Below are 14,631 nucleotides of genomic sequence, written 5' to 3'. Positions count from 1 at the left end.
CAGTAGAAAACAGATCTCAGTTGAGTTCTTCAAACTGTTCTCTACAGTAAGCACTGACTGCCTCCCTCTCCTTGATGATCTCCCCTCTACACTTGGCTCTCAGCAGAGTGGGCCTGTGTGCTTGGGCCACAGGTTCTCTTGGCAGCACTGAAGAACTATATTTTGGTGTCTGTGAGTTGTTGGATCCCTCCTGCTCTTTCTACCTGCCGTTTGTTCTTTCCGTCGGAGGTTTTGTACTATACCATTGTCTTCAGAGGCTTGTATAACTGAGGCTTTTCTCTTGAGGTGTGAAGTTCCAGTTTGTCAAAGCTTTGTGCTTACACTGGATTGGGTCTTCTATCTTCTGGTCAAACCAGTCACAATGGTTCCTGATAGAGAGGCCGAGGACCGTTTCCTTGCTGCATCCAGCGCCAGTCACCGTGCCCTACCAGTAACCATCAAATTCACTGTGATCTTGAACTTTTCTGGTTCCTTCCAAAGATCAGCTAAGGACTTCAGCAACATCTCAAAAACAGCTGCACACCACTGCATCTGGCAGGTCACTGTCACTGATGCCCACTTCGCCAGAGCGGGGAGGATATGCCAGGCCTTGAAGTTACAGATTGTGGCTGTATACGATTCTGCTGCTGCGAATGGCCCATAGCCCCATGGATTCTGAATTTTGAGCTGCGAGATCTGTTCAAAATCTATCCCATCTGGCATGGTGGTAGTGTCACATTGATGGAGGATATGAACAATGTGAAGATGGAACTTTGCCTCAGCAGGGACTGTGCAATGGTTATTCCCACCAATAAGTTCAAGGAGATTTGCATCTGTGCCAGATAGTTTGGTGAGGGTGAGGTCATGTAGGCTTTTCTTTCACTACCCATCGCAGAGCCGAGCAGTTATGTCCTTTAGGACTCAGCCAGCTTTGTCAGTAGTGGCGCTACTGAGCCACACATGATGGTGGACATTGAAATCTCATATCCACAGTATATTTGATTTTATAATTGTCACATGTATTGGTATACTGTGAAAAGTTTTGTTTCTTGCATGCCATACAGACAAAGCATACTGTACATACAGAAGGAAAGGAGAGAATGCAGAATGGAGTGTTACAGTCATAGCTAGGGTGTAGAGAAAGATCAACTTAGTGCGAGGTAGGTCCATTCAAAAGTCTGACAGCAGCAGGGCAGAAGCTGTTCTTGAGTCGGCTGGTACGTGACCTCAGACTTTTGTATCTTCCTCCTGACAGAAGGAGGTGGATTCTGTGTACAGAGTGTACTCCGGGTGCTCCAGCTTCCTCCCACATTCTGTGTGCTTACCACCCTCCATGCTTCTTCCAATTCATTTCAACATGGAGGAGTATGGAGTCACAGCTGGAGAGGATTGGGCGGTAGGTGGCAATCAGCTGGAGGTTTTCTTGCACACGATGCCATGAGACTTCATGGAGTCCTGAGTCAGTGGGCAACTCCCTGTTAACTGTAGAGTGCCGCTACCACTGCTGGGTGCATTCTACCAGTGGGACAGGGCATATCTAGGGATGGTGATGTCTGGGAAATTGTATGATACATTTCAGTGAGTATGACTTTGTCATATAGTTGCTTGCCTGGTCTGTGGGACAGCTCGCCCAATCCTGGAACACATCCTCTGATTTTAGTCAGGATGACTTTGTGGGGTGGACAGGGTTGGGTTTGCTGTTGTCATTTTCACAACTGAGTGGCTTGCTGGGCCATTTCAGAGGGAAGTTAAGAATTCACCGCATTGCTGTGGCTCTGGAGTCACATGTAGGCCAGACCAGGTAAGGAACGCAGATTTCCTTCCCTACAAACGTTCGTGAACCAGATGGGTTTTTCCAACAATCAACAATGGTTTCATGGTAACCATTACCGAGACTAACTTTTAATTTCTGATTTATTTTTTGAATTCAAATCCCACCAGCTGTCATAGTGGGATTTTAACCCATGTTCCCAGAACATTAGCCTGGGCCTCTGGATTACCAATCCACTGACATTACACTGCTTCCCCTGTTAGAGATATCTGGGGCCATAGTGAGATGTATCTGGAGTACTGTGTACAGTTTTGGTCTCCTTACTGAAGGAGGGATATCATTGCTTTAGAAGCAATGATATCCCAAGAAGTGGCTGATGAAATTCAACGTGGGCAAGTGCGAGGTCGTACACTTTGGAAAAAAGAATAGAGGCATGGACTATTTTCTAAACGGTGACAAAATTCATAATGCTAAAGTGCAAAGGGACTTGGGAGTCCTAGTCCAGGATTCTCTAAAGGTAAACTTGCAGGTTGAGTCCGTAATTAGGAAAGCAAATGTAATGTTGTCATTTATCTCAAGAGCCTTGGAATACAAAAGCAGGGATGTACTTCTGAGGCTTTATAAAGCACTGGTTAGGCCCCATTTGGAGTACTGTGAGCAATTTTGGGCCCCACACCTCAGGAAGGACATACTGGCACTGGAGCGGGTCCAGCGGAGATTCACACGGATGATCCCAGGAATGGTAGGCCTGACATACGATGAACGTCTGAGGATCATGGGATTATATTCATTGGAGTTTAGGAGGTTGAGGGGAGATCTGATAGAAACTTACAAGATAATGAACGGCTTAGATAGGATGGATGTAGGGAAGTTGTTTCCATTAACAGGGGAGACTAGGACGCGGGGGCACAGCCTTAGAATAAAAGGGAGTCACTTTAGAACAGAGATGAGGAGAAATTTCTTCAGCCAGAGAGTGGTGGGTCTGTGGAATTCATTGCCACAGAGGGCTGTGGAGGCCGAGACGTTGAGCGTCTTCAAGACAGAAATTGATAAATTCTTGATTTCTCGAGGAATTAAGGGCTATGGGGAGAGAGCGGGTAAATGGAGTTGAAATCAACCATGATTGAATGGTGGAGTGGACTCGATGGGCCGAATGGCCTTACTTCCGCTCCTATGTCTTATGGTCTTATGGTCTTATTCAGACAAGGTTCATTAGACTGATTTCTGGGATGAAGGGATTACTTTATGAGGAAGAGTGGAGCAGGTTGCACCTCTACCCACTGTAATTGAGAAAAATGAGAGGTGATCTTATAGAAACTTATAAGATCCCGAGGGAACTTGACAGGGTGGATGCTGAGAAGATGTTTCCTCTAATGGAGGAAGTCTAGAACTAGAGGACACAGTTTAAAAATTAGGGGGTTCCCACTTAAGACTGAGATGAGGAGGGATTGTTTCTCTCAGGGGGCTGATAGTCTGTGGAATTCTCTTCCCCAGAGAGCAGTGGATGCTGAGTCATTGGATACATTCAAGGCTGAGTTAGATAGATTTTTGATTAACAAGGGAATTGAGAGTCCGGGGGGAAGACAGGAAAGTGGAATTCACACTACAATCACATCTTCTCGAATGAGGGAGCAGGTTCTAGGGGCCGAATGGATTAGTCCTGCTTCTAATTCTTGTGTTCATTCTCTGAAGAGACCTCCCTCTTCTCCCTGACTGCCTTCAGCATTAGATCCAGGTAGGCAGTGAAGCAAGGAGCTGCTATATCCTGGATGTCAGACCACCTGTTCCTGGGGTAAAGAACAAAGAAAAGTACAGCACAGGAACAGGCCCTTCGGCCCTCCAAGCCTACCCCGATCATGATGCCTGCCTAAACTAAACCCATATGCACTCACAGAGTCCGTATCCTTCCATTCCCATCCTATTCATGTATTCGTCTAGTTGCCCCTTAAATGTCGCTATCGTACCTGCCCCCACCACCTCCCTGGGCAGTGCGGTCCAGACATTCACCACCCTCTGTGTAAAAAACTTGCCTCGCACACATCATTTTGCTTCCCTTTAAGACAGTGAAAGGTTTTAGCATAAACGCAGGTCTCGACCTCAGGTCAACCTGTGATGGCTGCCGTGGCAGTCTAAGTGGATCCTTATATACTTCATCTGACATACTTCCATTCACATCCCCATTAACTCTCAGTGGGCAGGAACCGGTCTCCATACCAACAAGTGTCTTCATTTAGGATTGTTTTAAATGTTTCTTTCAAAAGGAACAGGCTAGATAATTGAAGTTATAACTAGCAAAAAAATCCTTAAATCAGGTCATAGAAACATACCTTTCCTTGCATGTTGACATCAAGGAACTGCTTTGGGGTGTAAGTGTTCAATTCAGTAATATCAGAAACAGTCACTTTAGCACCAGCAACTTCAAAGGCTACAAAGACGTCAGATACAAACTCATGGTGTTTCCACTTCATCATCAAGTTTCCAGCCCATCCACCAGCCTATTGATACGGAACATAAAAAACGCAGCGTCAGATTTATTTTGACTATGTGATTCTCAGGTAACAGCAATAATCCTGAGCCACTAACACCATCACCCGCCACTCATCATCGGACTCTCAAATAGAAAGTCTAGATTCCAAATTAATTTCTTCGACTTGCTGGTGTAGATCAACTGGTTATGGAAGATAGAGCTTAACTCAACACTTCCAGGAAGTAAAGTTTGGTCAATTTCCAGCAAGGTCATTTATTGGATGATGCATCAACAGGTAATTAGATGTTTCATTTTTGAAAGAGAAAAATGAGCCCGTTAAATTCAAACTGGGCTCCATTACAAACTGGGCTCCATTACAAACTGGGCTCCATTACAAACTGGGCTCCATTACAATTATGTACGTCTTAGCACCAACATTTAGAATGTAAAAAGGAGACAATATTTAAGAATAAAACTAACACACATCAGCAATTCAAAAACAAAAGACTATAGTTTCTTCTCTTCATAAAAATCATCCCAAAAAATTGAACTTCATTATTTTAACATTAAGAAAATCAAGCAAATGCAAAATTTGGAATACGCTAAGAGAGGATGATTTCATGGTAGAGGAGTGAAGTCGGGAATGGGTTAATGAACTTTGTCACACTTAAGCATTAAGACCCGAACTCTGTGATTTTGTTGAGAACACTGCAGAGTTCATGTTTTTGTCAGAGTTCGGTGTTTTTCATGTCTGTGCCAGATAAAAGGAACAGCGACTCTTGTTATTAAGAAATGCGATTAACCCAGCTCGAAATAAGCTAAACAGTCTCCATTTTCATGTACCTTTGTTTAACACAATGGAGTTGACATGTATGCCTTCTGTCTTTGTATAGATTCATAGAACCATAGATTTATATATATATATTCATCATACGTTATTCATCTTATCCTGATATAAAGTATTATACAAACCTGTATGTATATTAGTTAACTTGTTTGTGCAAAACCTGTGATGTTGTTTCAAGGATATAAATGACAAACAATCGTGGCCTTGGAGATCGAACAAACTACGCAGAGGAAGATACTGCTAATATAACAAGAATCTCACCATGAACAATGACAGACATCTTAGAGAATTGCAATTGTAATGAGGGCGGGGCCCGGGACATATATAAACTCTGTTCTTACTTGTGTTCGATGAGAAGGCTGGGGGTCCACTGTTAGGAACCTCACTTCTCCCACAATTGTGAAAATAAACCTGCATTTTGATCTACTAATATTGTCAGAGGTTTTTTACCTACAACAAGGAGGGAAAATTGACACATCTGACACAGCTCACTCAGCTGGTGATAAAGTTGGTTATATATCAAACTTTTGTTTATCATTCATGACTAATTGCATAAAGGTCCTGGTCTTTTGGGACACAACCTAGGGTTACTGTATATGGTGAGGGAATGTGGTTTTGGAACTCCTGATGAGTTTTCAGTTTGAGTTTCCTTGGTACTGATCTCATGAGCACTCATAATGGATTGTATTGATGTTTCCATCAATCATCAGGCATCCCTCTAACGAGACAGCCTTGTCTTGATGAGCCCTTCAAAGAACACAGAGAGTGGCATAGAGGGTAAATGTGTGTTTATTGGGTTGTAAGCCAGCCTGGGATGGGAATAGGAGATTAGAGAAGAGAGCTTGGAGTAAGGATTGAGGAGAGGGAAAAGCACGAGAGAGGGAAGAAGTAAAAGATGGTAAGACTAGATGAAAGGAAGGGGAGAAGACAAAGGATCTCAGAAGGGTCAAAAATAGAGAAATAGCTGTCACAAGCTGGGCAGAAGTAACATGGCCTGGTGTACATGCATGAAAGTTAGTTGATAGTTAGCAGTTTGGTGATTCTTTTGAAAGACACAATCAATCTCCCCTCCCCCTCTGCCTTCCCACGTGAGAGTAGAGTCAAAAATTAGTTCATCATCTTTTAACAGATTGTCTGTAACAGTTGTAGTTCAACCATTATTAATGACAATGAACAAACCAATAATATTTCTTGCAAAATGAATATATTCTTTAACAAAACTAGGCAGCAGTAAACTTACATTTCTCACAGGTCCATTTGCAACCTTAAGCAAGTGGCGAGCTATAACTTTGTAGGATGATGATTGATCAGAATACTGGTTCAAGTAGTCAATGAGCGAACTCAGAGTGACGTTGGAAGACACCTTTAAACCAGTAGGTTCCATAGTGACCTTGTAGAGGTCAGCGATTCCTTTCAAATCAATAAGGGCTTCATAAGGTCCATCTCCCTTGTAGACGCCTGTGAGAAAATGATCAAAGGATGCATTTGTTCTTAATTCTTTGAAATTGTTTGGACTTACAGGAAGAAGACAAAGAAGCACCAAAAATCTTTGGGTCTTCCAGCACATTATCCGCTGAAGACAATGGGAGTAAACTGGCGATGCTGCCAATGAGGCCAGACAAAGCCTCTCCTACCCCATTCCACAGAGCTTTGTTTCAGGCACCTCATGTCACAACAGACGTGGCCAGGTGGATGGGATAACCTCTTTTTCAGCATTTTGTGGCCTTTCCAGACTAGTAAACCAGAACCCACACCCCACCTGCTCCCAACCTCTAAACTCCACGATATATCCATGGCGGCGACCTGCCATTAATGTGTCAACATGTAAAAGACGCCTTCGCCCCGATTCTGGCAGGGTCAGAATCGAAGATTTCTCCTGGATAGACCCTGGTAGAACTGTCAGGATGTCAGTTTCAAAAAACACTTGACCCCTAAATTAGACAAGATCTAAGGTTAAAAGAATGCTGTAGGAAATATTTAGATGATTAGTTTCCTGTTACAATAGCCATGAACCGCTTATTTAGAACTGAACTGCAGTACAAATTTGTTTGTTGATTCAATTTTGGCTTTGACAATGTCTGTTCACTATTGCCACATTCAGCAAAAAAAACCCCTACATTGTTGGCACTGAGAATTGATATCTGATAATGTTGCTGAGCTGTGCTCTTTCTGTCCTTAAAATTTGCAATGCAGTACAACTTTCTCAACTGTTTATCTCACCTCCCCTGCTTGCATCTCACCCAGCCAGCGTGTGTTCCAGCAAACATGTATCAGTCAAAATAGTGGCAACAGTCCCCAGAATGCTTTGTTTTCCTAAAACCACTTCACAGCAAGGACAAGGCAGAAAGCACTTGTAGAAAGTCAGCAGAGGAAACAAAAGAATTCAGAACTGGCAGTTAGCAAACGGGAGAGGGGAAAATGTGAGCTGGAGCTACATTCCACACCTCACCCACAGCAGCTGGGATTTAATTCAGCCTGCTGGAGCGGGCATGATGGCAGAGGGGCCAGGAAAATTGAGTGGGAGTACACTCATTAGATTGCTGGTGAAAGCTGATACTACTTTAGTGTGGGCGGGAAGGCCCAATACAAAAATGGAACATCAATTAGGCTCAATTAATTAATTGAAGGCCATCATCCCTGAGCCCACTGGAACTTAATGGTGGACCATAGGACTGGCACAAGTCCTCCATTCCTCCCTGACAGAGATGCCTCCGGCCTCAAAAGGGGTGGGGGAAGATGTCCCTCATTGATAAGCATAGAATCATAGAATAGAATCATAGAATCCCTATAGTGCTTCTGGAGGCCATTCAGTCCATCGAGTCTGCACTAACTGCAATCCCACCCAGGCCCTATTCCCGTAAACCCACATATTTACACTGCTAATCCCCTGACACTAAGGTCAATTTAGCACAGCCAATCAACCTAACCCGCACATCTTTGGAGTGTGGGAGGAAACCGGAGCACCCGGAGGAAACCCATGCAGACACAGGGAGAATGTGCAAACTCCACACAGACAGTGACCCGAGACCGGAATTGAACCTGGGTCCCTAGCACTCTTGAGGCAGCAGTGCTAACCACTGTGCCACCGTGCCGCCCCATCCCATGAGGGAGGGTTGTTGGGGATTGCAACTGATAGCCACCCACTTGCCCTTACACCTGACCATCTCTGCAGCCTCTCTCCCGTGAACCCCATCTTGCCCCACCTATCCGTTTCAAGGCCCTGGTGCTGACGAAGGAACAGCCTGTTCCGAAAAGCTAGTGGCTTTTGCTACCAAATAAACCTATTGGACTTTCACCTGGTGTTGTTAGACTTCGTACTGTGCTTACCCCAGTCCAACGCCAGCATCTCCACATTGTTGCTGAGAGCTGCCAGCTTCTGATTGGCCAGCAGCCAATGGGGGGGCGGGAATGCCACCCTCCTGGGCCCTTGGTTGCGTGGGAGACCTGATGCTGGCAGGTAAGTGCCTGACTGCACTTGGACAGCATCTGCACTCCCAGACATAAGCAACAAGAGGCTCCCACCAGAACTACAATTGCTGGAACCAAATTCTGCCCGTTGTGTCGGGGGGGGGGGGGGGGGGGGGAGCTGCAATGACAGCCATGAAGGAAAATACCGGCGTACCTTACCAATTGAAGCTTGCAAACTTCTACAATAAAAGCAGAAGAAACCAACCGCCAGAAGTTAATAAACAGGCTAATAGTCTGATTCCTATCTTTCCAGCAGCATCCACTTATCTACATCTGAATAAGAAAATTAGATCCAGAGACAAATCTACTGGGCAAAGCTACACGATGGTGATGATGGAGCCCAATTAATAACCTGAAGATTTAGTAGATTTTCTCAGAGAATCAGGGAGGCAGTGCTGGTAGGTGTGGTAAAACACCCACAATGGTAAAACACCCAACCCTCTCCCAACTGCCAAGATGTGAAGTAAGTTGAATAAAGTCTCTCTGACAGCAAAAATCACACTTAGGGCTGTGGAGGAAACAGACTTGCTGGGCTGAATGGCCTTTTCTCACCCAGCAGGGAAAATACTGTGAAATATTTAATAAAAATATTTATATTTTTGGTGCAAAAGCTCTTGCTGATCGACATCTGCAATGTATCTTTCATTTGAACCTAAGTGGAAAAAACTTTTAAAAGTTTCTTTTAGAACGGACGGAACTGTAAATCTATCACTGCACGATTTCCATTTCTTTGGGTACCTTTAGCGGTGTCTCCATGCACAAGTTTGACGGCTTCGCGAGCATGCTCTTGCATTATTAGATATAACTGAGTCAGCGTTGTGGGCTGGTACCATTTTATTCCATCCTTTGAGTAAAGCAAGCAGGCGGTGCCCTCTGCTGGATCAACGCAAGGTGCACCTTTAGCCAAAGAACTCCGATTACAGGGGCGCTTCGTTTTGGGACATCTCGACAAATCCTGAGGGTACAAACAGACACAAAATCAAAACGTGTTTGAACGTGACCAGCTCTGCAATCTTAAAACCTGGAAAGCAAGTTCAACACAATGTGGGCCGTGCCATGGAAACTGCCGCAGTTCATTCAAGCAAATATTGCGTTCGTTCACGCTGCTGTTAATGTTTGAGGTTCTCATGGTGAACAGGATTTGCTTGCCATGTTTTTGTTAACATTATTAACCGAACCAACACTATTATAAAACCAGATTAATTTGTCATTTAACTTCTAATGCTATTTTTACAATCATACTGTGCACAAAATTACTGGCGTGTTTATATCATATTTGACAGTAATTTATCTCGCATGGATTGCTTTAGGATTTTTCTCCGACATGTGATATAACTGTCAGTTCTTTCTTTGTTCCCGTTCCACTGCGAACAATTCTTATCCTCATGTTCAAATTCCTCCAGGGTCTCACCCCTCTCCAGCTTTGAAATCTCCAATCTTATATCCTTCAGGGTATTCTGCATTCCCTCAGCTCTGGCCTTTTGGGCATCCCCACATCCTTTGCTCACCATGGGCAGCCATGCCTTCAGTCATTGAAGCCCTGAGCTCTGGAATTGGCTTTCCATGCCTCAAATCCTCTCTCTTCCTTTTCAATGTTCTTCAAAACCTATTACTTTTTGAGTCACAAACTTAATATCTCCTATTATTGAGGGGGGGGGGGAGGTAAGGAGGGAGTGCTGCTGCTGAGAGCCAACCACAGCCTTGACCCCTCGCCCCCAGTCACTGACCCAATTTTCCTGACCCCCTCCTCTATCCTCACTTACCTTTGGCCTGGGTTTCTTGTTGATCCGAGGTCACTAGTAGGTACATTCCTGGCACCAGCCATCACTGTTGGCAGTGTTGATGGGCAATAAATAAAGAGCTACCGACCTCTGAAACCAAAAGAGAAAATGCTGGAAAATCTCAGCAGGTCTGGCAGCATCTGTAAGGAGAGAAAGCTTTGACAATGGGTCATCTGGACTCGAAACGTCAGCTCTTTTATCGCCATACAGATGTTGCCAGACCTGCTGAGATTTTCCAGTATTTTCTCTTTTGGTTTCAGATTCCAGCATCTGCAGTAATTTCCTTTTATTTAGCTGCCAGTCTCTGACTGGTTGGCAGTTCTTAACAGGCAGGACATTTGCCCCGGGGTCTTCAATCCCGGGAAAGGCCCAGTGCTAGCCAGTTAATTCCTGCGGGTATTCCTCAACAGAGATGACATGGAGCTCCTGCCAGTTCTGCAGCAGGGGTACAAAACCCCATCGCCAGCATTAAATCCCACACTGTATGTGGAAAATAAATGGTCCACGCTGCCTATATACTGAGGTTTTTTTAAATGATATTTCTACCAAGTTACAGTCTCAGACTTACACAATATGCAAGATTTAATTTTGATATTAACATCAAAACAAACAAAATAATGAACCACAATAGTTTCAGTTTTACCTCTATATCAGTAAAGGTTCCTCTCAGCCCTGTGTCCGCATCCTTTACAAAAGACTTCATGGCATCTAAAATAGGCCGATAGCCTGGATTTAATTAGATAGAGAAGTTAGCCAACAGAATTAGCTGGCCATTTCCTTCATGTTGCATGATAGATTTTTTTATTCCGATTCAACAATTGTAAGAAAGTTAAAAATATCATATGTTAAAATTAAAAAGTTAATTTGATCCAATTAGCCCAAACAACAGTCTTTTTATCCATGTCTTTTTATTTTCCATTAACTAATTGCTGACACCTCACTTGCTGTGGCCTTCTCTTAGCCAAAGTCACGTACTCTCCATTGGTTAATTCAAGTAACCTCGACACTCTACAATGTGGTCAGCTGTCCAATTATTTAGGGGACCAGTTTATATTTTCTTTTCAACAGCAATAACTTATATTTATGTAGCAACTTTAGCATAACGTGTCCCGTGGCATTTCACAGCAGCAAGAACACAAGAGATGAGGAACAAGAGGGGGCCGTACCGCCATCAAGCCTGTTCCGCCATTCAATATGATCATGGCTGATACTGGGCTTCAACTCCATTTTCCCGCCCATTCACCATATCTCTTGATTCACTGAGACACCAAAGCTTTGACTTATTCCAGCCTTAAATATATTCAACGATGGAACATCCGCAATCCGTTGGGGCAGAGAATTACAAAGATTCATACCCTTTTGAGTGAAATAATTTTTCCTCATCTCAGTCCTAAAATATCATCCCCTTATCCTGAGACTTTGCCCTTGCGCTTTAGAATCTTCAGCCAGTGTCAATAACCTAAGAATTTACACTGACAGACCCACTTCCGAATCTTGCACAGTCACTTCATTGATATCGGGGGGAATTTTCCCAGCCCGCCACTGCCCACCATGGGAATTGTAGCAGACGGCGGGGGCGGGGCGGCACCATGCAAAGGTCCATTGATCTCGGGCGGGATTTTCCGGTTTTGGGGCGAGCGCAGCCAGAAAATCCCTCCCATCGCCTCTCAGAGAGAATTGGACAGGCTGAGTGAGTGGGCGAGGATATGGCAAATGGAGTATAACGTTGATAAATGCGAGGTTATACACTTTGGAGGAAATAATAACAAATGGGATTACTATCTCAATGGAAACAAATTAAATCATGCTACCGTGCAAAGGGACCTGGGGGTCCTTGTGCATGAGACGCAAAAGCCCAGTCTGCAGGTACAACAGGTGATCAAGAAGGCAAATGGGATGTTGGCCTATATCGCGAGGGGGATAGAATATAAAAGCAGAGATGTCTTGATGCACCTGTACAGGGCATTGGTGAGGCCGCAGCTGGAATACTGTGTGCAGTATTGGTCCCCTTATATGAGGAAGGATATATTGGCATTGGAGGGAGTGCAGAGAAGGTTCACCAGGTTGATACCGGAGATGAGGGGTTTGGATTATGAGGAGAGGCTGAGGAGATTGGGTTTGTACTCGTTGGAGTTTAGAAGGATGAGGGGGGATCTTATGGAGACTTATAAGATAATGCGGGGGCTGGATAGGGTGGAGGCGGAGAGATTCTTTCCACTTAGTAAGGAAGTTAAAACTAGAGGACACAGCCTCAAACTAAAGGGGGGTCGGTTTAAGACAGAGTTGAGGAGGAACTTCTTCTCCCAGAGGGTGGTGAATCTCTGGAATTCTCTGCCCACTGAGGTGGTGGAGGCTACCTCGCTGAATATGTTTAAAGCGCGGATGGATGGATTCCTGATCGGTAAGGGAATTAAGGGTTATGGGGATCAGGCGGGTAAGTGGTACTGATCCACGTCAGATCAGCCATGATCTTATTGAATGGCGGGGCAGGCTCGAGGGGCGAGATGGCCTACTCCTGCTCCTATTTCTTATTCTTCTAAACTCCAGAAAATATAGACCCAATTTTGTCAGCCTCTCATCGTAGGACAATCCTCTTGTTCCATCTAATGAACCATCTAATTGACCAATCTAGTGAACCTTCACTGTACTACCTCCTCTAATGCAAGTATATCGTTCCTTAAATATCGATCCAAAGCTGCACATATTAACCAGTTGTGGTCTCACCAAAGTCCTGTACAATTGTAGCAAGATTTCTTTATTCCTGCGTTCCAATCTCTTTGCAATAAAGGCCCACATGCCTTTTGCCTTCTACATTACTTGCTGTACCTGCATGTTTGCTTTCAATGACTGATGTACAAGAACACCCAGGTCCTTTTGTACATCAACATTTCCCAATCTATCACCATTTAAATAATACTCTGCCATTTAGCTTCTCTGTCTGAAGTGAACAACTTCAGATTTATCCACATTATTCAACATCTGCCATGTATTTGCTCATCCACTCAGCTTGTCTAAATCATCTTGAAGCCTCTTAACATCCTCCTCACCAGTTGCATTCCTGCCAAGTTTTGTGTCGTCTCATTGCCCTTATCCTGTCTATATCCCTTGGCAGCCCATGTCCTCCTCAGAAATAAAATCCCATCTCGCTTTTTCGCAAACTTAGATACATTATTCTGGGATCTAGGACGAGAAAGATCTCTCACATCCCCATTCCATTTTTAGTAAGAAAATCAACTTTAAAAGAATTTCCTTACTCTTGGTGGTGTTATGACACTAATGCTTAATGTGCCCATATTCATAGAATCCCTTCAGTGCACCTAACCTACACATCTTTGTACTGTGGGAGGCAACTGGAGCACCCGGAGGAAACCCACGAGGAGAACGTACAAACTCCACACAGACAGTGACCCGAGGCTGGGATTGAACCCGGGTCCCTGGCACTGTGAGGTAGCAGTGCTAACCACTGTGCCACCATGCTACTCCTGTCCGGAGATATTAAATTTGTTTCTCCGCAACTTTAACAAAGATCATTTAGAGCAAACAGGTTAACATTTACATAAAAGAAGCAAAGGGCAAAATAACAACAAGAACATAAATCATTTGTGCAATTTATATCCTGCATTTTAGAATTTAGCACAGAATTCACCCACTTATTTGAGGAAATTACACAGTAGGTGTGACAAATTTGCAAACTGTGTTGATGATGCAACTTTCCAATGATGATGAAGTGGATGCAATAAAGTGACATGAAGGAAACATAAAATATGAAGAAGTGAGAGGAACCAAAAGAGAAACCAATGCCACTAGGAACTTGGACCACCTATTCTATCAATGGCATTCAAACCACCAAACAGCTCATAACAAAGTCAGACTCATGAAATTTAACACAAGACCCAAAAGTTGCTTTTTTCTCAGTAGAGGGTGATTAAATACCTACTTATAGTTAGGTACAATTGCAATGCAGGGCCCACAGAGCCACAGGGACTGTGGTGGCATTAACAGCTGATCAAGTGGCACCAGAGGTTGCAGATTATGGTCAAGGCCACCATGTATCAAGTAGCTTTGGAGGTAAAACATTTAACAGTCAATGAAAGGTGAAGAAGGTTATCTCCAATTGCAGCGTGATCTTGATCAATTGGGCCAGTGGGCTGACGAATGGCAGATGGAGTTTAATTTAGATAAATGCGAGGTGATGCATTTTGGTAGATTGAACCAGGGCAGGACTTACTCAGTTAATGGTAGAGTGTTAGCGAGTGTTGCAGAACAAAGAGATCCAGGGGTACATGTTCATAGCTCCTTGAAAGTGGAGTCACAGGTG

At 44.0% G+C, this 14,631-nt stretch overlaps 1 protein-coding gene across 5 annotated transcripts in view; it reads right to left on the bottom strand.

Moving 5' to 3' along the window:
- LOC144495034 (uncharacterized) overlaps positions 1 to 14,631 on the bottom strand; it is a 166,769-nt gene that overhangs the window by 74,209 nt on the left and 77,929 nt on the right. For all 5 annotated transcript variants that reach the window (XM_078214844.1, XM_078214846.1, XM_078214841.1 and 2 more), the window contains exons 7-10: positions 10,957 to 11,039; positions 9,271 to 9,487; positions 6,305 to 6,522; positions 4,078 to 4,245 (exon numbers count right to left, since the gene is read on the bottom strand). In XM_078214844.1, coding sequence (XP_078070970.1) covers positions 4,078 to 4,245; positions 6,305 to 6,522; positions 9,271 to 9,487; positions 10,957 to 11,039 — 686 coding nt within the window. The remainder of the gene's footprint in view (positions 1 to 4,077; positions 4,246 to 6,304; positions 6,523 to 9,270; positions 9,488 to 10,956; positions 11,040 to 14,631) is intronic.

Source organism: Mustelus asterias, chromosome 6 (assembly GCF_964213995.1).
Source record: "Mustelus asterias chromosome 6, sMusAst1.hap1.1, whole genome shotgun sequence".
In the NCBI taxonomy this organism is placed as follows: Eukaryota; Metazoa; Chordata; class Chondrichthyes; order Carcharhiniformes; family Triakidae; genus Mustelus; species Mustelus asterias.
Note: the sequence above shows the minus strand (reverse complement) of the source record. Positions and strands in the feature narration are given on the sequence as shown.